Genomic DNA, 26,893 nt, shown 5'->3' with positions numbered 1-26,893 from the left:
TGGATGTTTAAAACTGTGTCTGTGTTTGTTGTGTTGCTGTTTGTGTGTCACCTTTGCTGTCGGTGCTTCTGCCAGACGGATGAAGAGTCTGTTGATGCCAGGAACCGGACTGAAGGAGTAGATGAAGTGACTATCCTGAGGGTTTGAAGATTAAAAAAAAAAGAAAAAAAAAAGAAGATAAAATATAAGCATATCAGCCACTTCATATATAATATATTGCAAAATAAAATAAATTAACAGCAACGCTCAAGAACATGCATGTACAGTTTCTCGTGAATCTCCTGTGCAGGTGTAATTTGAATGGTGAACTCTTTCAGTAACAATGAAAGCTACTATATATATATAGAGAGGTAATTACTGAATGTAAATACATTGAATAGCTACTGCAGGAAAAAAAGACACTCAGAGTACTATCAATAATGAAAATCTTATTGATTGTAAGAACTTTTTTTATGTTGCCCACTTGTTTTTGTATGTTTCCTACTTTTATTTTACCTATTTACCCTAATGTGAATGAAAAAATCTTGAAAGTCATTACAGTCAGAAAATATCTTTAACAGTGACTTAGTATCTCAAAATAATGACAAGCTTTCTCAAAATAAAGACTCAGTATCCCCAAATAATGTCTTAAATCAAGTTGTTATAACTCAAAACGACAATATCTCAAAATTAATGACAAACTTTCTCAAAATATTGAATTGGTATCTTAAAATAATGACAAAATATCTCAAGATATTTAGAAGCTAATGACTTATCTTTAAACAATGACTTAATATCTCAAAAACAATAGCTTTCTTGACTCTTTTCTCAAAATAGTAACTTATCTCAAAATAACTAAGTATCTCCAAATAACGACCTAGTATCTAAAAAAAACAAGTTAGTATCTCAAAATAATGACTTAGTATCTTAAAATAATGACTCAATGTCTTAAAATGACTTAGTATCTCAAAATAATGACTTAGTACCTCAAAATAATGACAAAAATCTTAAAATGACTTAGTATATTAAATAATGACTTTGTATCTTAAAATGACTTAGTATCTCAAAATAATGACTTAATATCTTAAAATAATGACACAGTATCTCAAAATAATGACTTAGTATCTCAAAATAATGACATAGAATCTTAAAATAATGACTTATTATCTCAAAATAATGATTAGTATCTTAAAAATAATGACTTAATCTTAAAATAATGACTTTGTATCTTAAAATGACTTAGTATCTCAAAATAATGACTTAATATCTTAAAATAATGACACAGTATCTCAAAATAATGATTTAATATCTTAAAATAATGACTTAGTATCTCAAATAATGACTTAGTATCTTAAAATGACTTAGTATCTCAAAATAATGACGTATGACTTAGTATCTTAAAATGACCTAGTATCTCAAAATGACATAGAATCTTAAAATGATTAATGACATAGAATCTTAAAATGACTTAGTACCTCAAAAAAATGACTTAGTACCTCAAAATAATGACTTATAATCTTAAAATGACTAAGTATCTCAAAATAATGACATATGACTTAGTATCTTAAAATAATGACTTAGTATCTCAAAATAATGACACAGAATCTTGAAATAATGACTTAGTATCTTAAAATAATGACTTACTATCTTAAAATGACTTAGTATCTCAAAATAATGACTTAATATCTTAAATGACTTAGTATCTTAAAATGACTTAGTATCTTAAATAATGACGTATCTCAAAATACTGACTTAGTATCTCAAAAATAATGACTTAGTATCTCAAAATAATGACTTACAATCTTAAATAATGAGTTTGTATCTTAAAATAATGAGTTTGTATCTTAAAATAATGACTTAGTATCTCAAAAATAATGACTTAGTCTCTCAAAAATAATGACTTACAATCTTAAATAATGACTTTGAATCTCAAAAATAATGACTTAGTATCTTAAAATAATGACTTAATATCTTAAATAATGACTTCGTACCTCAAAAATAATGACTTAAGTATGTAAAGTAGTATCTTAAAAGATATTTTTTTTGGGCATGTTTTGCCTTTAATCGACAGGACAGTGAAGCATGAAGGGGGGGGAGAGAGAGAGAGGGAGAGGCATGTGGCAAAGGGCCACAGGCTGGACTCGAACCCGGGCCGCTGCGGCAACAGCCTTGTACATGGGGCACCTGCTCTACCACTAAGCCACCGACGCCCCATGACTTAGTATCTTAAAATAATGACTTATTATCTCAAAATGATGAGAAGCTTTCTCGAATAAAGACCTCATTTCTCAAAATAGGCCTTATTCAAAATCCTACCAAAATTACTCATTATTTTCATTTAGAGACTGCATCATGATTAGAAAATAATTCTCATTATAATAAATTAGGGGCCGTGTCCACCGAAGCATTTTGTTCTGAGGTCAGCCTATTTTTTTAATGTTTTGCAATGAGAGCACTTCAGCCGTTCAGTCACAGTGGAGGAAAAACAAACCATCACATCTTACATGTACAAGTGCAGAATAAATACAACAATGGAGACGAAATCTGTTAATATACTGTATATACATATATTATGTTCCCTCTCATAAACCCACACAGACTGGCAGGTCTGCCCTCTCTCCCTGCACGCTTCAATCTGCCCCTCATCCAGAGCAAATACTCTACCTTGTGTCGACATGTTTACTTCCGCGTATATTCCGTATCATAGCAACCAGAGGCAACCTAAGCGTCTCAGCTGATAAAAAGCTGGGCCTCCAAAGTGCTTTCAAACGCTCCCAGCTGAGTGTTTCCTGAGGAACGCCTGTTGCTTATAGCTGGGAAAAAAAACCCTGCAGTGGACACAGGGCCTTACAAGATGTTTTTTTTTTCTATCACACTGGCAGAAATGGGTTTCCACACTCATTTGTATTTTACCAACCTTGTGTATAATTCGTTCTGACAAACAACTTGGTATATTTTGCCTTTAGCTAAGTGCTGTGTAATTGAGCTGCTGTTTTTGTTGAGAACCAACCAGGAAGATGGGCAGCTGGAACTTGTCGTTGAGCACCACGGCGTGAACGCTGCAGGGTCCGCAGAGCCTGGCTGTGATTCCATTCAGGAAATTAGCGTGGAAGATAAAGAGGATGATCCCCGAACCTGGAGTGGGAGGGAAAGAAGAGAGACAGGGCAGAGAGAGCTTAAGATGATTGAGTTGTGTGTTTAGAGATGCAACCAGCTGTTATGGATCTGTGTTTTACCCTCTGGTTGTGGCTGTGACTTGTAGCCAAACTCGAGCGAGAAATCGGGTCCCTCACACAACCTGTGGCAGGCGAGAGGGAAGACGGGCTCCAGCAGCACCAGGCGAGACTCAAAGTATGCTCGGATAGTGTCCTCTGCCACACTGGACAGCCTGAGAGCAAAGACAAAGACAGTCTGAGTGACTTTATAGGTAGAATGCATGAGAATACAGGATGGATTAAAAGTGTATTGTAAACTGTGGCTTAACCAAATGTACCTGGAGCTGATTGGACAGCATTTGTAATATAGTGCTGTGTGATGAGAGTTTCAAATAGGGATGCACCGAAATGAAAATTTGTGGCCGAAGCAAATTAAACTACTACTGCACGATTAATCTAATCGCAATCGCAATCGCGATGTCAGGCTGTGCGATTACGTAACCGCATAAAAGGCTGCGATTTGCGATTTAATGTAGGCTAAATAAATGTTATCGTGTGTGCCTGTGAACGTGACTGCTTCTCCTGTAGTGTGTAGAGTTTGTTGACATCACGCCCACAAGCTATCCTGGTGCGTGCAGCCGGCGTGCAGCAGTGACCAACACAGACGCTGAAGAAGAGCATGAGCTCGACCATGAACAGCCTGAGTTGGTGGCGAAAAAACGTCTGTCACATGGCTATACTTTGGATTCAGGTACGGCGACGTTGAACAGAAAGACGTGCTGTTTAAGTGTAAAAGTTAAAGTCGCCACATCCCGCGGCAACACGACCAGTCTATATCAGCACTCGAGATGGGACGTGGCGACTTCAACTTTTAAACTTTTACACAGCACGTCTTTCTGTCCAACGTCGCCATACCTGAAAGACGTGCTGTGTAAAAGTTTAAAAGTTAAAGTCGCCACGCCCCGCTGCAACACGACCAATCTATATCAACACTTGAGACAGCACAGCACAGGGAAAAGTAGGAAGAGTGCATGCGAGAGAAAGCCGAGCCGTGTAACGTAAAAGACAAAGAGACAACTGAAAGCCGCCAGAGCCTCATAAAACAACATCCAAGCACAGTTAATCAAACATTTGTAAGTGTCACAGGGAAATCATGGACTCCATAACAAATGAAAAATTGAGCAATTTTGCTCGGGTTCGGCCCACTTGACATGCTGCTGTGTTGTGCTATGACGTTGGAATTTGTCATTTACGTGACAACGCCTGAACGCAACACAGGCTCGACCTGCTGTGTGTACAGTTTCGTGCTGCGCTGCTGTGTGAGCAGCTGTTTGACTGTGCTCAGTCTGTTAATGGTCACTGACACACTGTCTGTCCATAACAATAACTGTCAGGTCAGTGCCCACCTAATATAATGTAGGGGAAACACTGAATCAAGCAAAAAGACTCATGATACCATTTATTTATTACATTTTATTGTAATTATATTGTAATCGCAATCGCAAATCGCGATATTGTCCACCATAATCGCAATCACACATTTTTCCCAAATCGTGCAGCACTAAATTAAACGCTTGGCCGAATACCGAGTACCGAATGCTGTTGTTTAGTTTTTCCTTAGTTTTTGCAGATGAACCCCCTCCAGATTAGTGTTGTCATGGTACCAAAATTGGGACCCACGGTACGATACCAGTGAAAGTATCACGGTTCTGAGTAGTATCAGGATACCGCAGCGAAAATGAGGCAGATGTGCCTTTTGTCATTTATAAAAAGATAAATCACTTTTCTATAATACATCAATGATATTTCAGTGGAATAAATTACTTATTGACTTATTCATACTTCAAAAACAGCATCAATAAGTGATTAACATAGGGGGGATCAAAATAAAATAAATAAATGAAATAAAAATCAACCAGCCACCCTCCTCCCCTGACAAGTAAAGAACAGTCCCTAAAGTGCGGTGAGGTTTGTGGACCGTTACCTGCCACAAAGAGAGAAATGTGAACGGCTCGTTTCTCCTCTGACAAGTCACGTACCTGTGTGCCGCCACGGCTCGGCTGTTCAGGTACTTTTGGGCAGTCATGACAACAAGAAGAGGACATTATTGGAGCCGGACTTCTCTGTCGCCGGTAAGCCTATGGCTGCCGTGTTTGACAGGAATACATTCCTGTCTGTGTCTGTGACCCCCGTTCAACCCACAACTGGCGGGATTCGCCTTTCGTTTCTGCTGCTGGTTGAAATCTGTACTGGCACAGAGTGCTGAATGATTTATTTTGCTCGAACAAAAATATTTTTAGTCGCAAATGCGAGTGCAGTGACGGACGGAGTAAAATGTCGCCACACTGCCGACATTTTACTCCATCCGTCACCGCACGCTGTTTGATTGCGTTATCAAAACACGCCGCTATTATTCGGCCTTGCTTTTCACTTATTCCACCGAATACCGAATGTGTGTTTTTTTTGCAATATTTGGCCGAATATATTCAGTTACCGAATATTCGGTGCATCCCTAGTTTAACATTTTAAGAAATTTTCTAAAGAAAGTTAAACTCAGAAATTTGGAGACTTCTGGGGTAACATGTATCATGTTTTGCTTAAAATTACTTGACTGACTCTCAATCATCCCGCTAACAGTTACCTGAGTTATGAATGTGTTTTGTCTATCCCTCAGGTCCTGTTAAAAACGACTAACGTTAATGCTGTTAGGGCCAGACACCACGTAAAAGTAAAAATATTTATTAGTTTTTTTTATTTGCTTAATTTTATTTGTTTTCTGATGTGTGATTTCATCAATATATTTATAAATTAAACCTTTCATGACCTGTTTTAATGATGGACCGCTAATAATGTCATAAAAATTTTTGATAAATTGCAACAAATAAAAAATTTAAACAATAGTATAATTTCCTCCTACTATTATTGGAACAGTCATATGTCTGCCTTTGAACAGTGCCCACACTGATTTGTTTGCTTATAGTTTGTTGGAGGATTTTTTTTCCTTTTATATGGGCATGTTTGTAAATGTTAAGTGACATGTCAGCTAAATGGCCTGATCACGTGACTTTCTGTGTAAAGCCAAGCCATCATAGGTCACACATAGCTAGAGGAGATTTCAAAGATCATTATACTTTTTATTTGACCAAGGGAAAGTGGTATATTTTATATTTTAGATCAGAGTTTTGGGGGAAAAAAAAAAAAAGTCAAATCTTGCAGCAGTCTCCCTCCTGCATCTTACCGGGGAAGCGACGCAGCATTCTCGGGGAGCGCTCTGGGAGGATGCGCTGAAAGAACCGGGCTGGATCTCCAGGTCTGGAGCTACTGTGACTAGTTCTAGGTTTACAGCTGCTGCTTGCAAATGAAGATAATATTTCAACTCCCTTCAAGTCACACATGCAGGGTTTTCCCTGCCTATCTAAGACAAAGGCGGGCAGCGTGGGTGATTTTGGCTGCCGTCTTGGTTAAAGCGTGTGTGTGTGCATGGGGGCGTTCAGATGTAGTGTCTTTTGCGCACACAAACCCATTAGTTTCAATGTAGACGCGTGTCATGCGCGCTCACAACTCAAACGCCGTAGCGGTGCGCATTCGGTGCGACGCGCTTGTTATTTCATCCGGCGCACAGCTCCACGGACCAGCTCCTGGTTCCCCCTCGGGCTGTGTCTCTCGTACTGTTTCCCACGGAGCTCTGCCCCGTTTCAAAGGCGAAGGAAGCCCGTATGTGGAAAGATGTCGCCTCCGAGATGTAGAATGTGTATTATAGAAGAGAAACATACATTTCAGGACCGCTGACTTGTATCATCAGAACAGACATGTCCTGTGATTTTCAGCCGTGTGATTTGGGCCGTATCTAAAAGTACAGCTGTCAAGATGCCCCCCGCCACAGGCCTTTCCCACCTTGGTCATGAAAAACCCCAGGGAAAACCCTGCACATGCATATGTCGCATTCACGTACCCACATATTATAATTTTCAAAAGAACATTCAACTGCAACAATGAACAATACAAAATATGAACAGCGAGCATGAACTATATACAATAAAGAAAAAAATGAACAATAAAACAGACTGGGTTTTTGAACAATAAGCCAAAATGTCCAGAACCTTAGGAACTGCAGTCCTTGCAAACTAAGAAAGAATGATCTTTGCAGACGGGTTTACTACAGCTGCAGCATCTGGTTGCCACCCGTTTCTGCCTTTTGCCAGTGGCCGCTCGAGAGGGACACAAGCTGCACTGCAGGCGGCTGCCCCTCTCTCTCTCCCCCTGGTATGGCTCCATATATGACCCCACTGCTGCTGCTGGTGCTGCCTGCCCCCTGACAGCCTCCACAAAGGCCCTGGCGAAGGGAGCTCGCGGTAGCCTAGCTCTTGACTGAATAAACGGCATGACCAGAGCTTTCCCCAGCTCCTCAATGAAGAGGCGGCGCCGATACGAGCATCCCCGTTTCCAATCAGGGTTGATGTGGCTCCACAGGACGAAGGCATTGTAGCAGGAGATGTCCAACAGGTTATAGAAGAGGTAGAGTGGCCAGCGCTGGGTCTTCCGTTTGCAGGAATACAGGGAAACTTGCTGGAGAGAGAGAGAGAAAAAGGAAAATGAATAAATGATTACACAGACATTTGTCGTTACGCCTAAGCTAATAAAAGTAAAAAATATATTTATTCATATTTGAATAATTACCTGGTCCAAATGATCCACCCCTCCTTTCGTCCTGTTGTAGTCCAGGATCATGACTGGTTTGCGGTGGGGGTCATCAGACACCTCAGCCTGCCTGTGCCGAGTGGAGAGTAGCAGGACCAGCTTCTTCCTCCTGCCCTTGGCCATGTAGCTGACAGCGGTGCATGTGGGGGTGTGAGCGAACACAGAGGAGAGGACCTCCCGCTGACGTTCCTCCAGGAGGGCTGGTGGCAATTCCGGCTTGTTTCGTCGAATTGTCCCGAGCATAGCCAGCTTCCTCCGGCCCAGCTCTTCTCCCAGGGCATGGCTTGTGAAAAAATTGTCCATGGTAATGGTGTGGCCAGGGGGAAGTCCCTCCGTCAGCTCATGCACCACCCGCTGTCCGAGGCTGATGTCCTTTTCTCCCCTCGGGCGTGTGGGGCCATCCTTCCCGGTGTAGGGCAGGACTTTGACGGCGTAGCTTGTCCGGGCGTCCGCTAAGACCCAAAGCTGAAAGACAGAAAGAACAAATAAATTATTATTTTAAAAAACTTCTTATTGGTCTGTTTGTGGTATTTATTATATTATTTAAAGAAAATAAAAAAAATTACCTTTATTCCATATTTTTGTGGCTTGGACTTCATGTACTGCCTGAACGAACATCTGCCTTTAAATCCCACCATTTGTTCATCCACCGTCACATATTCTGAACAACAGAACAGCATGGGCAGTCTCTCGTTCCACTTCTGCCACAGGTCAGAGATGGGTGCCAGCTTGCCTTGACGCCGGCGGCGGTGGCGTGTTTCCCGGTCATCAAATCTGAGGCAGGCGGACAACTCCTCAAAGCGGTACCGGGACATTGTTGCTGCAAAAATGGGTCGGCTTAGGCCTTCTCCCGACCAGAGGGTCTTTGGGGCCTCACCCCGTGAGCGGTACAGCCCAGACAGCAGCAGCAGCCCGAAAAAAGCCCGCAGCTCGGTCACCTCCAGCACGGACCAGCCGCTATGGTGGGTCTCCTGCAGGTTGGTGTTCTGCAGCACGATGTCAACTATCTCGTCAGTGAGAAACAAATCAAAGCAGGCAGGAATATCTTTTCCCCTGGAGCAGGCATATCGGGTGGGACCAGCTGTAGGAGTGTTAGGTGGGTTGTATCGGTGAGTCTGGTCGTCTTCCCGAGACCACTGAATCTTGCCCGACTTTGACCACCAGTGCTTGGCAGGAGTAGACGCATCCTCGCTCTCGCTGCTGCTGCTGCTGCCGCTGCTGCTGCTGGATGACACAGCTAGACTGAAGGCCCAGTCGAAACCTGGTCCAGGCCATTCCTCTGCGGATGAACAGGACCCGGATGAATCCTCGGTGGACGGGGTGGAGTAAGAGCACACAGAATGGTTATCCTCAGTGTGGGATTCACTGTCGGAGGTGGCCGCTCTAAGATGGCTGCTGGGCGCAGCAGAGGTCCTGGGTGTGTCGGGGGACGCTGACTCTGACGGGAGCAGCCGGGCTTTCTTCGGACTTCGGACAACTGCAGCTTTTTTGCGAAGTTTCCCGCTGTGCAGTTTTATTCACGGAAAGATAAAAGCGGCCTAAACGTCATGTTTTGGAAATGTTGTCAGGGTAATTCTTTGAATCATGCACCTGTAAAAACACCTACGGGGGTTGATTTGGTTTATCTCTCACTGTCTGTTTGATCACGGAAAGATCAAAGTGCATGCACAGAGATACAGAAAAAACATTTATTCATTCATTTTGAGGTCATAAGTTGAGGATGAAACCATCAAAGCCTTTACTTCAATACAATGCGTGAGAAATGTCAGAGGAGGAGAGTTTTGGCCAAAATCACTGGCTGTCTTTTTGCAAAGGTGCTACAATGGTATTCTGTATGATTTTTCAAAAAATGCTCAGAAACCTATATTTTGACTTTCCCTGTTGTGAATTAAGCCATGAAAATAGAGAAATTATCTTTCTGGGAAAAAAATAACCAACAGGTAAAAATGTGTTTTTCATTTCACAATGGGTTCCAATGGGGCCAATTTTTGGCCATATCAGGAGAAAAAGTTCCAATGCTGTATACAGTGCATTTTACGGTGTAGACAGGAGCTCTTCCACGAGCATGATGTACCCTGGAAAAGTGACCTCTGTGCAACCTAGGAATTTTATAGCATGATCACAGCCAAAATGACAATCAAATGAAACTCTGCATAAAATGGCCCAACAGGACCTGAGGGGTATACTTTGCTTGTTCTGCTTTGTCATGGTGATTTGACAATACCTGAAGAAGATCTCTGTATGAGTGAAAAGTTTCACAATCAAAACTGCTGGGAGCTTTTAATACAGAGTGTGTAGTCTGATTCTTGGTTTGTTTCCATCTGCGTATGACACGGTCAATACAGCCTGAGTAAATTACTCTTATATTTCTATTTTATTCCTTCTCACCTTGAATAGTCCTAGAATTTGTAACCCTGTGCGTGACACATTTCACTGCCCGTCTCTCCTCCAACACTCTCTTAAATCCAGCTGTAGTAACTCTATCCCTCCCCCCAGTAGCAGTAACTAGAAGCTGTGGTTGCACTCACACGCTGATGTGGTCCTTGATGAGGTCGCACACCATCAGGTTGTTGCTGAGCTTTGCGAAGTACATGGCTGTGTTCTTGTGTTTGGACAGGATGTTGCAGTCAGCTCCGTACTCCAGCAGGAGGCGCACTACGTCAGCGTTCCCTCTTTTGCAAGCCTGATGTGAAGGACAGGAAATATCAAACTCAACCTGAGTCGCATGAACAGATCCAACCACTGTAAATCACTCAGGACAGGAAGTCTTACGGTAAATTACATCTTGTTTTACTGCCTCTCTCTTTACCCTTTTTAACCCCCCCAATATGTCAAACATTTTGAAAAGTGTCAAACTTGAGTTGATATGTGGTATTACCTTCATCAGTGCTGTCTCACCGCCTAACGTCTGAGCGTTGACGTAGGAGCCCGCCTCCAACAGGATGGCAACGGTCGTCAAGAAATTCTGATAGGACAGGAAAAAAAAAATAAAAAATGGAGAAAATACATAAATGTGATGACTGGGTATGATGTAAAGTGTGTTACTAGGACAAAATGTGCGGAAACAACATGAAAATGAAATATACACCATTTTTTTATACTTTAAATCCACATTAAGTGATTTTTGGCCACAACACTGACCTATTACCACCTCCTAAATATTTTATAATTAATGTGTAAGCAAACCGCCGCCTCTACTATTTGGAGTCATGTTTCTGGCCACCTCATGTAAAGATATCCAATATTTCCTCTCCCTTTGGCCGCTCTTGTCTTCTCCATTTCCTGAAGGAAATGTCTTGAGACAAAATTCAATTGACCTATGGCTAAGCCCCGCCCTCAAACGCGATGAGCCAATCACAGTGCGTATAGCCATTCCCATACACTCAGACATTCTCTGCCTGGACGTCCATTGAAATGCATTACAGAAAGTCAGTTTTGTTCGGTTTTATGACTTTTTTCAGAGATTTGAAGTTTAAAAATGGTCAAACGGTGTGCATGGGGTACATGCAACTCTGACACAAGGTATCCTGAGAGGCTGGGCGACCAGGTGTATTTTTTACACTTTAAACCACATCTCAACCGAGAAAAGTGTCTCCTTTGGATAAAGTTGTGTGGTAACGTTAGACCACAACATCAACTCAACGTGAATAAGATTAACAATGATGTCTACATCTGTTCTAAGGTAAGTCAACATTGTGTTTGAGGCAACATATTGTCACTTTGCTGGAAAGAAATATAAAGTTATCTTTAACATCTCTAGCTAACGTTAGCTAAAGTTAGCCTAACGTTAGCTCCTAGCTGCGTTGTTCATCATGTCACCTTGTTTGCTGGGAGTTCATTAGCCTATTTTGTTCTAGTTTTGTACTTTGGTGATCGTACATCATTGTTAGCTGTTGTCCAAAGGGCTCTAGTTAAGCTAACGTTAACTTCTGGAGCTTAGCTTCATTAACTTATCTGTAATGGCAGAGATAACAAAGGTTGGCAAACGTTATGCTGAATGATTCAGTGTAAATACTGTAGCACCAAACTAACGGAGAGACACTCTTGGTAAAGATGGTAAAAAGGCCGTTATCCTTTTCTCATATTCTGAGCCAAAAACCTTAACTTCAGTGGCACTTTAACTTGTTGTCTTTGATGGCGACGGCAACAAGATGCGGTTCACAAGCGTACACTGTGACCTGTAAATTTTGTCTTGTAATTTAAGCTTTTCATCGACCTTCTCAACAATAAAATGATGAATATATCCCTTCAGTGAGTACTAGTTTAGGCATCTGATCGTTATGTCCCCAAAAATCATCAATTGCCTCCTGCGAAATGCCGTGTACTGTGACACCTGCCATAGCGCCGGTCACTGAATGCTGATAGTTTGTCCATGTGAGTGGAGGGGGGCGTGGCTTAGCCATAGGTCAATTCAAAATGTTCAGAATGCCTGATGAAGATCTCTGTTAGATCAAAAAATTGCGCAATTACAACTACTGATAGCTTTTAACAAAGTGTGCAGATCTTCTGTCTGGTTCTTGCTTTAGTTTTATCTTTTAACCCAGCACCTATAAAAGTTTTTTTGACCGTAAATGTCTTAAGACATCTAATTAAATAAAACTGTGTACAACATTTAAGTAAAATTCTTAATTTGGAGTGAGAGGCTGTGTTACCTTTTCAGCAGCGTGCATCAGTGCCGTGGTGCCATTCTTCTGTCGTCCGTTCACCCTCACCCCCTTCTTTATCAGCAACCTGAGGATGTCGTCCTGCCCCCCTGCTGCTGCCAGCATGCTCAGAGACATACCGCTGACATCCTGTGGACAGACAGATACAAAGCTACAACGTCACAGACGAAGGGGGGGGGGAAATAAATGAGCAGCTTCTCATTGAGCCATGGTGGGTAATTAATTTGAAGTTTGTACTGAATTACTGCTGAAGAGGGAGAATCACTAAAACCTGAACTGTACATTTCTCCAAGTGGTTTTCTGAATTCTTGTGATGAGACATTTCTTGTACAATGCTACAATGGCATAATGGACTACAAGCTAATTATTATTTTGTATATATCAAGTAGAGCAGTGTTCGTTATTGGGGAGGCGGATGCCCCTTGGGTTACTTTGGAGTACTGCTGGGGGTACCTGAGATTTTTTTTAAATGTTAATTAAAAAAAAAGCTATGCAAAATAAGTATACTCTAGTAAGTTAGAAAATGTAAAAAATGTTTTGTGCTAATTATCTGAAAGAATATTAGAAAAAATATAACATATTTAAGGTTCATTACAACAAAATACAAACAATATATGTCGTGTCTGTGTAACTGTAGGGATAAAAATGTCAGTCTATTGGTTCCATCACTTTGGTCCAGACGGAAATCTTTCAACAACTACAGGATGGATTGCAATTCAATACAGACATTCATGGTGTCAAGAGGGTTAATCCTACTGACTGTGGCGATTCCTTAAGTTTTTCTACAGTGTCACTATGAGGTTGGCATTTGTGGTTAAGAGTGAAATATCAGTGAAATTTGTGACAGATATTCATGATCGCTTGAGGATAAATTCTAGTATCAGCATCAGGTCAAAATATTTGTTTAATCAGTGAAATGTCTCAACAACTACTAGATGGACTGGTACCAAGTTTTTACAGACATTTATACTGCCCACAGGATGAATTCTTGAGACTTTGGTGATCCAGAGTTTTCCTTTGGCACAAACATGAGGTTGAGCTGTTCTTAAAACTATTGGATCCAATTCCATGAAAACAGAAATATTTAAAGGTCCCTTGAAAGTTTGTAATACTAGTGCCATCTACACTTTGGACCAAATACCTGCAAACTGCTGGCATTCCTTTCAGCCCAGCTTTACATTTAGGCTGCTTTCAGACCTAGAGTTGTCTCCTTTGGTCTGAATCAGGGACTAATGTTGTTCCAAAGTTGTATAATTGCCTAGAGTTGGTTCGTGTTCTCACGGCAGCATTTACAAGCGGACCAGATCAAATGCCTTGTGTGAGAAAGCTGCTCTTGATTGGTCAGAATTTCCATGTGGGAAAAATCCAGGAAGTAAAGCAAACGTTGAAGAAGAGTACACTTGCAAGATAAATGTGACACTTTCTAATGTCACAATGGAGGGACAACTACGCAGGTTGATTTTAGCGCTGCTCATCGTGGACTATATTGCTGTCATTGTTCATTTTAGTCAAACCATACAGTTTGAAAACGAGGCGCGGCTCCAACTAGAAAACAATGTTTTGATGCATTGGATGTGCTGAATGTGCATATTAAGGCAGTACAGGAGGAGGTGCACATTAATAATCCTCCAGGACTGTAACATGCTCATGTTTAACCCAAACAACGTGTCATGTGACTGCAGTTGGTTCAGATCCAGGTCGGAACACGTTCTCACTACAAACGAACTGCACCAGAGTTCGTTTGTAACCGGACTGAGACCACCTCTTCAAGAAAGTCTCAGTCCGGTTGTTTTGGTGCGCACCTGAATGTGGTGCTGTGTTCCCACCTGCCCAAATGAACTGCGCTTAGGGGGCAAACAAACTTGAGTTCGATTAAACCGAACCAAACAGGGCAGGTGTGAAAGCACCCTTACTGCTTCTGTATTTAGCAAATGCAAACATGCCAGATGATGAACATGGCTCACATTATACCTGTGTAACACTTGCATTTTAGCATGCTGCCACTGGTATTATGATCAAAGAACGAGTGTGCAACGGTACAGCAGAACAAATCTGCTAGCATGACTGTAGACTTTTTAGTCTTGTTCAAAAATCACTACAATTGCAAATTGAAGTTTACAAAGCGCATCTTTTGGCTATTTGTATGACAAAGATAAAAACAATCAAAGAATAAAGGAATCAGATAAAAAGCAAAAAACATTGTCTTTTTCATAACACCAACATCTTCAAATTTTAAGCCAAGAAGCATTTTATTGTACAAGCTGAAGTTATAAGTTCCTTACAGTACTTGATAAGAAGCATTAACTGAAGGCAACATAATTACAAGGATGGAGAGTAACACGCTGTGTGCTTATACAAGAACAATGAAAGAAAGCTACAGTATCTACTATACAGGGAAAATAAATGTTGCTTTGCAACACTAAACAGTAATGGTAGTGTCTGAACGAACAGAAACCATCATGGACCATGAACAGATTAATTTTCCAAACACTACTGTATCTGGGGTTTCACCCTAACTACTGTATATACTGCAACACAGATATACCTCTTTCACAAGGAAGCAACAACACAGGATTAACCCGTTTTCCATTGGTGTGAATGAGTTAACATGGGTTATCACAGTCAGAGTTTTCTGCAAGTCTGACACTGAATGGCTTTGGTATGAAAGGGTGAACACTGGTTACTCTAAACACATTCACTACAGCTGCTACTAAGGATAACACAAAATATTTTGTCCGTGACAAACAGCAGTAGTGTCATCTGGAACTCTAAACCACAACTTCAGCTCATTTGGATCAGATAGGAAATTGTGAGAACTACTGAAGGCTGAACGTTCTTCGTGAAGACATCGACAGAGCCGACTGACCCGAACAAACAACAGATCTGAACACCTTATTGAACATCCAGGATAGAATAAACACTGCAGTGACCAAGTTCTGAAACTGAAATGTGATGGACCCTGTATGGCAAGACTACAGTCACAAAGCCTGTGACCTATGGAATGTCGTTTTAGTCAATAAAATCAATATGCCTAAGAAATACATATGGGTATATATATATGGGTATGAAAAATATCCTAAAATGAATGTGCAACAAAATCATAAAGAAATGTAAATATGACTAAATAAAAAGCTTTTAAAATTAATAAATAAAACATTAAAAAGTATCAAACACAGCAAATTTTTCAAACAACCTATTTATTTCTGGGGACTTTTATTTCAAAATGCCAAAGTCAAAATTTCCCAGCTCTTTTTATTTTAATTTCTTATATTCAGATGAAACAGGGGTGGTAACGCACAAATTCAGTCTCATTCAGGTCTGACCTAACAGCTTGGAAAAGAGCAATATGGGGCACTGAATTTGATAGACTTACTTTTCCACAAATGAGGCAAGAATTTACATTTACTTAAATAGTTATTACCTAATTTATTTATTTCAGGATTCATTTCAAAGGCATATCTAATTTATTTAGTATTGCCTAAAACGATATCCCAGTGTGACCAGCAGTCTGCTAATGGTAAATGCAGGTTGAAACCATGTTCAGTATCTTGTTTCTAACTTTCAACAAGGTTTGAACGTGACAGAAATAAACCAAACAGAGGTTCGGCTTACGTTGAAATGAGCATTTTTTTTGTACAATCCAAAAGGAAAGAAACAGATTCATTCAATGTCTAATGTCTGGTACACTCAAAATTTCACCAATCTATACTACAGACTGTATATAAAGATGAACGAGATGATTGCTCCTCAAAAGTGAAGCCAAAAATCCCATTCGCCCCCTGGTGGCTGGCTCGGTGTAAATAAAAAAAACCCGTGCCCTCCATGTTACTGGATGGGATGTGGGCCAAGCTAAAAACTTTAAGTGCACGTCAAATAAATTAAATTTTTCCCGAACATTCTTGACATCCTAATATATATTCAAGTGCTTGTTTCGCTAATAAGTTTAGTTGTAATTTGTTATTCAGTGCTATAAAATGGGGATGAGATGTCATGAACAGCTGTGCGTGCCCGTGATCAATGTTGTTGCTTGCAATTAGATGGACGGGTGTATGCGCAGGAACTAGATACCATGGAGATCTCTACTTTGCAGACTCCAAATGGCGCCATCAGCGAAAGATGGTAGCGGCCGCATCCAGAATATTTTAGCTAACTTGTGTACAATAGGAGGAAACGTGACGCCCATCGTTACATACAGTCTAAAAATGTAAAGAAATGTCTTCATTTTTGATTATCACTTTTGTGATATTGCTTAAACAAAAAACTGCAGTTGCTATGCTGTGTGTTACATGTAATCAACATGAATAAGGAAAAAATGTGATCAAGCAACATAATAAGGCAATCTGATCTTGGCAAGCGGACATCAATGTCACAAACATCAAGATAATACAAGCTTAAAAATAAGGAATACAAATGAGACAAATGTAGTGTATTTACCCCAAATTAGAGTATATCAAATACAATTAAGTCCTAAAATGTTCTACACAGTTGCTGTATAGTGATACAAAAACACAACCAAACCTTTCGGCAGCTTGTTAATACACATGGAAAAAAATAAAAACATATAAATGAAGGATGGACATTTATCGACATGATCCTTGAAGAAAACAAATGTTTTTCATATTTAAGTGAGAGGTATACACATGGAGCTCCTAAGTCTCTAACATCAGCATGGAAGGTATGCCATAACTGCTGCAGGCTATCAGGGGCCATCTACAATATAGGCTACTGGCTAAAGCAAGAATACAGTACAACTGGGCCAGGCATTTGGGAATCATGTGAAGCAAGTCTACGCACATTTATCATGTTGGAGGGACTGGATGCAAAGATTTGCTGGTAGGTTTTCTTTTCTTTTTTTTTTATCATCAAAATTGATAAAAATGCTACCGAAAACAGTACAGGCAGAAAGATAGATGTCTACGCAAGTTTTGAAGTTAAGAAGAGTAGAAATTCCTCTGGAAATGTACAGTCACTGAGGCTAGCAATGCCCTGGTCACGGTGGCTGGGGAGTCCCAAACAATTTAGCCATTGCTTTCAACAGTTTCACGAACATTGTGTGTTTGAAATTGTGAAAGCGTGTTTGGGTGCCACAGTGGCTACTTGCCACAGCCGATGACTGATGGCAGGTTGCAAATCCTGGCAAAATGAGGTTTACATTTACTAAATGATCACACACCTAAATTGGAGCACTTTCTAGAGAAAACCTGTGATGAACTGACAAAGTGACAGTGTTACGTACGTTTATATGCAATCGAACCATATTAAAACATCAATATCAGCCATTTTGTGAGCCAAAGCTACAGTACAAACATCCTCAGTTCCACTCATTTAGTGTTTATTCATGCAACAGTACACCAACAGCTTGGTCCAGTGGACTTGATTCTTAATACTTCAGGAACTTTTCAAAAAAGTGTGACAAAAAGAATGGCAGGGCAAGTCTGTACCGCTGTCAAGATCCAAGGTTCACTGACAGTACATTTTACAACAACTCACATCTGCTGAATTCTTAAGCCCCATTTAATTTGAGGTTTAAGGCATAGCCCACGCACACCTCTAATATCGCACTGATCACTTATTGTTTTTTTTGGAAGTCGATTACAAATATTTACAGTGACAAATACACAGGACCATCCCACTCTGTGTTCGGATTATTTTGAGTCTCTGGTTCCTGTCCTCCACTTTGTTTGGAGGCGACAACATGCCCTCTTCTTTTCATCGACTGAATTGAGTTGTGTACAAAATATTTGACTTCCCTCCATGTTCTGCTGTTCAAGGCAGGCTCAGCAGCTAAACATGCATCACAATCCTTTTTGCCTGGCACTTTGACCAGTTTGCAGAAGTCTCCAAGCTGACGCCTCACTGCAGCCTGCTCCTCCTCACTCCACAGCCTCTTGACTCTCTTTTGAGGCTTGGCCGCTGGAGTAACTCGTTTCCCTGCAGCCGGCATACTTTCCTGTGCCACTGGCGTTCTGTCAGGAACATTTGGTCTATGGATTGTGGGGACAACCTGTGCACTTGTCGGAGCCCTAGGCGGCAGGCCTGTGGGGTAAGCTGGTGTACTTGGATGGTTCAGAGGTGTGAATGAAGAAACAATAGGCCTACTTGTGTTTAGTGGTGAGAATGGAGGGACCATTGGTGTACTTGTATTCAATGGCGTAAATGTAGGAACCATTGAGGTGCTCGGAGCAGTAAGGGTGCTAAAGTTGGGAATCATTGGTGAACCAGTAGTGTCCTGGGGTGTATACACAGAAGATGGTGGCATACCAGTGGCATTCTGTGTATAAGATGGAGACAATGGCATAAGTATGTTGTTCTCTGATGTGTATGCAGGAGGCATGAGTGCGTTCGTAGTGTTGTGTGGCGTAAATGTAGGAACCACTTGTGTATCAGTAGCATTCAATGGTGTGAAAGTAGACATCAACGTTTGAGTTGTATGGATCATGTTTGTACTAGTAGAACATAAGGATGCATAAGTTGGAGTCATCTCTTGGGGGAAGTTGGTTGGAGCCATTGTCATGCAACAATTTGAACTTTCTGTCAGGTGATCCGGATGCACTGTCGTCATACTACAGACAGTGCTCGAGTCTTCCAAATCTTTCTTTGCGGTTCGGGCTCCAGCTTTGGAACTCTTTGGACTCTCGTTTACATTCCCTTCAGATTTGTGCTGGTTATTTCTCCTCCTTATCGTCTGTAGTGTGTTGTGTACGTAGTTTTTGACATCTGTCCAAGATCTTCCACCGAGATCTGGTTCAGCAGCTATGCAAGCATTGCACTCCTTTTTGCCTGGAACCTTCATCCCTGTGATGAATTCACTCAAGCAGCGCCTCACTGCAGCCTGCTCCATCTCACTCCAAGGTCTTCTCTTTAATGCCGACTTCTGCGCAGCTCCTTCAAAGATAAAAGAGTGTAAAGAATTATGGTTATATAAGAGAAATGAAGAATTCAGTACTTTCCCAATTTAAATGATAAATCGATGTTAAGTCTAAAGCTTGGCAGTTCTTTCCGGATTTTGGAAAAAGAAAGATTAAGAATGTCCGTGGTTAACCATTAATTTGTTAACCACTGAAAATTTCTTTGACTGGTTATGTCAATGGCGTGTCAATCTATAGCTTTATTTAACTACTCTTTAGTTTAGTAGTAGTGCTAGCACTGTGCTGTATCACAACAAAGCTACTAAGGTATTCATGCCACACTGGATAGCTCACTGCTCTGCTCTGCACACCTGGGTTGGGTGGGAGGTAGGCAGCGTTGCTGCTCATTCCGCGAATTACCGCTGGTAACACTGTCCCTACTTATTGTGGCATTGCTGCGAAAACATTGTGCCCACCCTCCGGTTTCCCCCAAGGTTGCCAAGGTGAATAAGTGGCTTCATTTTGAGTCATAAAACCCCTTTAGCATTGGAAACTATCATTGTTAGCTCTGTTAGCACTATTAGCAGCATCAACATGGCTGTGGTGCTAACACAGTTAACAATGCTGAAGGGGTTTTGCTGCTCAAAATGAAGGTGCTTACTTACTGGGGCTACCTTGGGGGAGATTGGAGGGTGGGCCTGTTTTTGCAGCAGCGTTACCAGTGGGAATCGCCGAAAGGGTTGCACTGCTAGCTAGCTCCTGCCCAGCCGGTGCGCAGTCAAGAGCAGCTTGCTAAGCAGTGGAGAGCAGAGTATGGGCAGTAGGCGCAATGGTTCCACATGTCAACGCTGCTCGACAGCTGTCTGTCAGTAAAGCCAACCGAAATCAAAATAAAAAGCAAAACACTTACAATGGAAAACATTAAATTAAATTCACCACCTCTAAATGGATAGTGCTTCAAAAAGTGGCACAAGAGCTTATTGAGTCAATGGTGTGTGAGACTAAAAGGAAGGTGCCTCTTGTATTTCATGTCAATTTTTTTCTCTTTCTCAAGGTTATCTGATTAGATACCAGTCAATGAGTGTCGGGCTATCAAGAGCAAAATGAACTGACACTGACATCCCTAGCAAATACCAAGCCTGATATTGCCAAAGGCTCCAGAACAAACAACTGAGTAGACCTTTGATTGAGACTATTTTTTTCAACTGCTGTTTCAAAGGTTAAGAATAAATTGTCATTTCCTGAAAGGTACCAGAAAAATTTGAGGAGTGCGCATCTACTGTTCCATGACAGCTGAGAAAACTACATCTTCTGATGAAGACTCTGTGATACAGTCGAAAGTTTCAGAACAACCAAGAAAGTGAACTTTGAGCGGAGATTGTTTTGTAATCAAAGAACACATGGATGCAGAATGTACTCACCATCTTTTGCAGTGCTGCTGGGTGGACTTGTTGGCAGCGTTCGATCCATCTTGAGAAGCTGTTTGCTTACTTCCTCCAGCTGCGATGCACTTTTTGTGAGCCTGTAACATTCCTGGCTGCTCTTTCCCAGCAGCCTGGCCACTTGTTCCATTTCGTGTTCATTGAGGCTCATTAGCTGCCAGCAGCTGGCAATTTGCTCTCTTAACGATGAGGACAGAAGTGCTTCTGGGTTTTTAACGCCACACTCCATTGCTGACCTTCGGAAACAATCCAATCCTCTGATGAAGGAGGGACCTTCAGTCCGTGCAAACAGGTATGGGTTAGTCTTTGACACACCTGCGTGTTCTCGATTTTCAATGAGTAGATCGATTGACAAAACCATCCTGTCTGTTAGCAGAACCAGCATGTTCCTCCCATACTGACCCTCTAGTTCTAACCTGGTGAGACTAGCACCGAGGTCCAGCTCTAGTTTTGTGCATTTCTTTATTTGATCTGCAGAGGGCACAAATGTTCCCATTCTCTTTTTGCAAGTGTAAGTCTGCAAGAGCATCCTACCAATATTTCCCACCCTTCCTCTGTTGAACAGACACACGTCTGCCAGAGTGGCCTCACTGAGCTTTTTCCATGTTGACAGATTAGGACTTTCTTTCAGCTCCCTCCTGGCTTCCTCTTCTTCTCCTGTGATGAACCTATGCAGTTTTATTAAATCTTCTGTCACAGTTGATTTGTCCACTTCGACCTTCTTGACTTCTTGCTTGACAGATAATGCAAGAGCTTTGCGAGAAAAGCAGGCACTCCATTTTGTGTCGAGAAGTTGTATGAACTTCTTCACTTCACTTTCAGTTTCACTGTCCTCCGTCATGCGACTTTCCCCGAAAGCGATTTCTGCAGCTCGTTTCAATGAATAGCCAATCTTTGAGACAAGGGAAACGGTTTTAAACTTACTGGAACTGGGATCAAAACCACTAACTTTTTTGGCCCCCTCAACTGCTAATTCAAATCTGGATGGCTGACATATTTCATGCAAGTACTTCACACTCTTGTCAAGCTCACTTACAGCAAGCACAAATCTGCCCAGTTCCCTCATCTTTTGTGCAATGTAAGCAAACTGAGACTTGTCATGGTCATATTTAGCAGACAACGCATTCCCATATTTACAGATAAGTGGGTCATTTCTGATATGCCTCGAGATGTCATCTTGATGCATGATGTGGATGATTTCCTCACAGCCTCCCGTTAAGAACTCTGACATTGGAAGTAGCCGAGAGGCAGCACTGTGGACTCTGCTTCCTTTTGTCCTTTCGGAGGATTTCTGATCTCCCTTTCTGGCCTTACATGACCGCTCATGTCTCCATAAATCAGTTTTGCGATAAAAGGCAAAGCAATGCTGACAAGGCAGGAAGTCTCGAACAGATATGCTGGGATTTTTCACCTGTTTCTTGGTCACAATTTCCCCCTCGCCACTTTTAAGAACTTGGCAATTATGTTCATAATCTCCTTTATTGCGAATCTGGTCAAGCAAACTCTGTCTGACTTTGGAACCTTTGGGAAAGTGTATTGCATGCGCAACATCTGTTTCCTCCGCATGTTTCCTTTCTAAATGCTTTGCAAGTTGGGTGAAAGCCATTTTGCAATACAAACAAAAGTGTTTTTTGCATGTCTCTTTTTTCTCATCTTCTGCTTTGCTAGGTGTCGTCTCAATCACTTTCTTACAGGTCCTTAAACTGGATCGTGTTGGTTGTTTATTCTCCAAAGTGTTCCTGCGGCGCCGTGATCGCCGTTTAGGAATCTCCTTTGTGCCCGACTCAGACTGAACTTGATCTGTACCATCTGATTGACCTGCCACCACATCCTCTGCCTCATCACTTGAGTCATTTGCTTCCTCAGGGGACCTTTGTTCTTCATCTAAGCTCTTCTGTTCTGTTTTATCATCGTCCCTTGTCAGTATCTCTTCTGCATTTCTGGATGGATCTGAATGATCAAAGTTCAAACTCAATTCACTTGATAAACCACCATTTGTATCGTCTGACATCTCGTCTTCCTGTGATTGCCTCTGGTCTTCATTTCCTTGACTTTCCTGCTCTGCAGCTGAATCACAAGTAGTGTTTTGGGATTCAGTTATATCCTCATCACGATTTTGGATCTTTTCATGTTCCCTCTCTGTCATTTGATCAGTGTTTATACTGGCAGGGCTGCTTGGCGTTTTTTCGCCATCTTTTGGACCATCCAAATCTTGTGGGATATTTTCGTTTACTCTTGGAGTACCCTCGTCATTTGTGGCACTGTCAAGGTTAGGGGTCAACCTAAGAGCATCGCTCGAACTTCTCTCTTCAATCAAGCTCCTTTCTCCTTCAAATGACCTTGTCTCACCAATAGTACAGGCCTGTAAAAGAACAAGTATATGTAAGACTCATTGCCAAATCAGACCCCATGAATAAATTGAAGAATTAACTTAAAACACAGACCTTTTAGGAAATAAATATGGGGGGAAAACAAAAAAAAAAGCTGAATTTTGGTTTGAATATTGGTTGTTAAGTGGTGGTGACAACTCAGGTGACTTTTTTTTGGTACTGCCTTTTCAAAATTCTTAGCACATTTCTGATTGCTGTTTAACGCGTCAGCACCTTGGCAATGCCCCACCAAGATCCAGGCTCATTCAAACAGAAGTCAATGTGATGGCCACACATCATTTTTTAGCCCAACATCGGTTTCAAAAAACCCCTGACACCTCTGAAGTCTCCAGTAGGAAAAACCACATGTGACCCATTCGAGAACAGTTAATGGCTTTATTGGATCAAGCAGCGTTTTGACATCGTAAATGTCTAACCAGGTATATGTAGTCATGGGGTGTTGGATGAAATGCTACATGGAAAGAACAGAATATGCACTGACACTAGACCTACATTTATGGCCTGAAATGTAAACAAATATCGTTGCTCTTGATGTAATATACAAAAGTTTTGGCTTAGCATAGCGGTATTTTTCAAGTAAATTCTCTAAAACTGGTGACTAGGTACAGATTCAAAAGATGGGAATACTTTAATGGTGTTCGGCCATTCACATGTCAACATTACGTTTTTTACCTAGATATCATTTATGCTTTTAATTTTTTGATGTTAAGACAAAGAAATAAAGATCCTGAATACATGATGGCTACTGGTGCATGCTGTATGCACATTTTGTGCTATGGTCATGATGATGATACATGTTCAGAAAGCATATACAGTATCTACCTGCTTCAAAGGGTTCATCTTGTTCCGTTACTTCATGTGTTCAGTGTCTTCCTCCATCGATGTGTTCACTGCAAAGAAAAATAACAGTCTCTAATGTGCACACACCATGATGAATATTTAATGAGTAAATAAACAACATTAGGTCCCAGATAACGATGTACAATGACGCATACTTTCAACAGCAATTATAATGCAATAAATTAGCTTAAAATAAATTGCTACTGCTAACAGCCACAAACAATTAGAGCATTTAATGTTTAAGAAGCTCTTCAGTTGCTTTTCACATATTCATGCAATCATTTTCCGATTTTAAGCAAGCAACATGAACTTTTACCTCTCAATACATTTTTTGTATAATTTAACTTTAAAACCATCAAATTACCATACAGTTGTTCCTGATTTATAAAATAAAAAAAGTTGCAACCACACTAAATGACTTAAAAAGATATAAACATGCTTAACACAGCAATTTTTTGTTCCATACAAAAATTAAAGTATCTGAGGTCACACTCTTACCTTGATTTGCTGCAAAAGCAAAGGTGCTTTGGAGTTGCGGAAAACATCTTGAGGCGCTGAAATATTAGACTTTACCGCAGACACAACACAGTAAAGTCTGTGGATGTAGATCTTGGAAAGACGAATTTCTTAATGCACAGTTTTGAAAAAGCTTTTTAAAAAATCTAGAAGCGCTGCACGGATTAGTAAGAATCCTTTGAAAGTGAAGGAATCATCTCTAGTCTAGTGCTTCTAGTCAGGCATGTTCCCTGTTCAATGCTTTCCATTCCTGCTAATATTATTGTATAACTTGAAAATGCGACCCTGTTATGCATCTGTTATGTGTCATACTGAATACCACTTTGAGGAGGAGGACCTAGCCCGGGCAAGCAGGGTTTCAGACTAACTACTTCACTGGTAGCATTGGTGCTACCAACCTTCTCAGTTGGTTGCACCTTTTTTCCATTATTACAAATATTTAAATTTATTTATCTAACTTAAGTCGTAAAAAAAATTAATTGAAAAATGTGTTTGCATGTCTGCAGTCATCACTCAGTGCCCCACCCACAGAGCTATCTGACTGGTTACACATCACAAGTAATAGCCTACCAGCACTGAGGACTGCCCTGCCACAGACCGGCAAATAAACTGGAGCTGCTCTCTGATCAGTGAGTAGTGCTGGGTGTAGAATACAGGACTGAAGTTGCAAAAACACCCAGAATTTGCGCTGTGCTCTGCAGTTAGTAATAATAGCTAGTGCTTAATGGATGTCAACTTCAGTTGGATGAATATGAGAACTGCAAAGACAGGAAGGAATGAGACAACACCTGGAGGCAGTGAGATATGTGACCAAATTATCAAAGTTGGTGAAAATGCAGCACATTGAGGATGCAGTATTTTCAAATAACAGATGCAAATAATTATAATAAATGAGTCTGCTGTCACTCTGTTCGCCACTGTTCGTAGAGACTTCTAACCTGAATTGTGCACTTGCATGACTGTGACCACGTGAAATTTTAACTCGCAAATGCAACCTTATGCGCTGTATGTGACAGACACAGCACTTTTTCATACGTCATCTGCAAAATTCACTTTTTTTGTTTTTGTAATACCGAACTGCACAATCACTTCCACACATTCATACACTCGGGGCAACCAAGGTGCAATATAAAATTTGTAAAATGTGCTTTTGTTTTGGAATTGAAAGCTCAAGAAGCCTTGAGATGAAATGCAAATCAAACATAAATGTTTAACAAAATAAATAAGGGTACAAGGTAGTCTGCAGATACAAATAAGATGGTTTGGGTGAATGAAAGAATGAGTTCATAAAATAATCCACTAAAAAATAATGAAGGGGTTACAACATACCTCTTGGTCCAGATTGTAGTCCTCTTTGGAATTTAGTGCCAGTTTTACAGCCATGTAGTCTCCACTTTTCACAGCATCCCGCAACTCACCTAACAGAGACAAGGTAGAGTGAAGGTTACAGAAACCATACATTGTAGATCTCACAATCAAACATACTTTGCAACATATTTTTAAAGAACACTTAGCACTTCACTCAAGGTATAGTCTGCCTTTAAAAATTAAAAACTACAAATGAAACAAAATATTTGTAAGTATGGACCTATTGTAGATGAGTCTAGGACCCACAGAAAAGTTAAAAAGTTAACTGTAAACTGAATGGCAGCCTCACAGTGACTGTATGTATTGTTTACTTAAAATGACACTGTAGCGCTGATACAGCCGTTAGCACAGTAACATATTAGCAGCAATGGTGCGATTACTTTTTGGTGACACCCACAGCAAAATACCAGACAAATCACACATTTTTACATATAAATCATTCTTTTTCTCATCCAGTGTTTTCCAAAGAAGTAGATTATGTGACATGCCGGATCAGCGAACTTTCTGTTGCTGCCTGTACACAGGACAGACTCATTGCTGGAGCTGGCAGAGGGACCTCAAGATGTGCCAATTCTTGTCTCATTTGTGGTCAAATAAACGGTGAACTCATCAAATTCAGTGCCCTATATAGCTATTTTCCTAGCTACTGTAGCCCTCATATTTCACAAGACCTCTTTAACTTTTCAGGGGAATGCAGCTATTGTCATCTAAAGTATGATGTGTGGCAGACAGAAGAATGTTTTTATATTTATTTTAGACAGAATAAAGTAAAGAAGTGTAAGCTCAACTGTAAGTAATAATTAATAATAAAAGCTTTGTGTTATCAAATAGCAGGATTCTGTTCACAGAAACACAACAGGTCTTTTAATTTGAATCAAGACACAGGAAGGGTTGAGTTAAAAGAAATATATTTTTTCCATGTCTATGACTGGTACAGATACAGACATTGAAACTATAGTGAAAGGTCTCATGTTGCTGGTATGATGTCAATAT

General features: G+C 40.8%; 1 protein-coding gene across 4 annotated transcripts in view; it reads right to left on the bottom strand.

Annotated features, from left to right (window-relative positions):
- Positions 1-26,893, bottom strand: part of mphosph8 (M-phase phosphoprotein 8) — a 53,973-nt gene that overhangs the window by 7,043 nt on the left and 20,037 nt on the right. For 2 of the 4 annotated variants that reach the window (XM_050049166.1, XM_050049167.1), the window contains exons 7-9: positions 25,862-25,950; positions 20,766-23,148; positions 14,739-19,381 (exon numbers count right to left, since the gene is read on the bottom strand). In XM_050049166.1, coding sequence (XP_049905123.1) covers positions 18,099-19,381; positions 20,766-23,148; positions 25,862-25,950 — 3,755 coding nt within the window. In that variant the 3' untranslated portion in view covers positions 14,739-18,098. Of the gene's footprint in view, positions 1-51; positions 136-2,989; positions 3,115-3,215; positions 3,368-5,496; positions 7,701-7,811; positions 8,298-8,398; positions 9,336-10,360; positions 10,516-10,710; positions 10,798-12,484; positions 12,626-14,738; positions 19,382-20,765; positions 23,149-25,861; positions 25,951-26,893 lie in introns of those variants that run through there. The other 2 variants (XM_050049173.1, XM_050049168.1) reach the window with 2 other exon arrangements.

This window comes from Epinephelus moara, chromosome 7, assembly GCF_006386435.1.
Source record: "Epinephelus moara isolate mb chromosome 7, YSFRI_EMoa_1.0, whole genome shotgun sequence".
Classification (NCBI taxonomy): Eukaryota; Metazoa; Chordata; class Actinopteri; order Perciformes; family Serranidae; genus Epinephelus; species Epinephelus moara.
The sequence above is the reverse complement of the archived record's forward strand: the minus strand, read 5'-3'. Positions and strand labels throughout refer to the sequence as shown.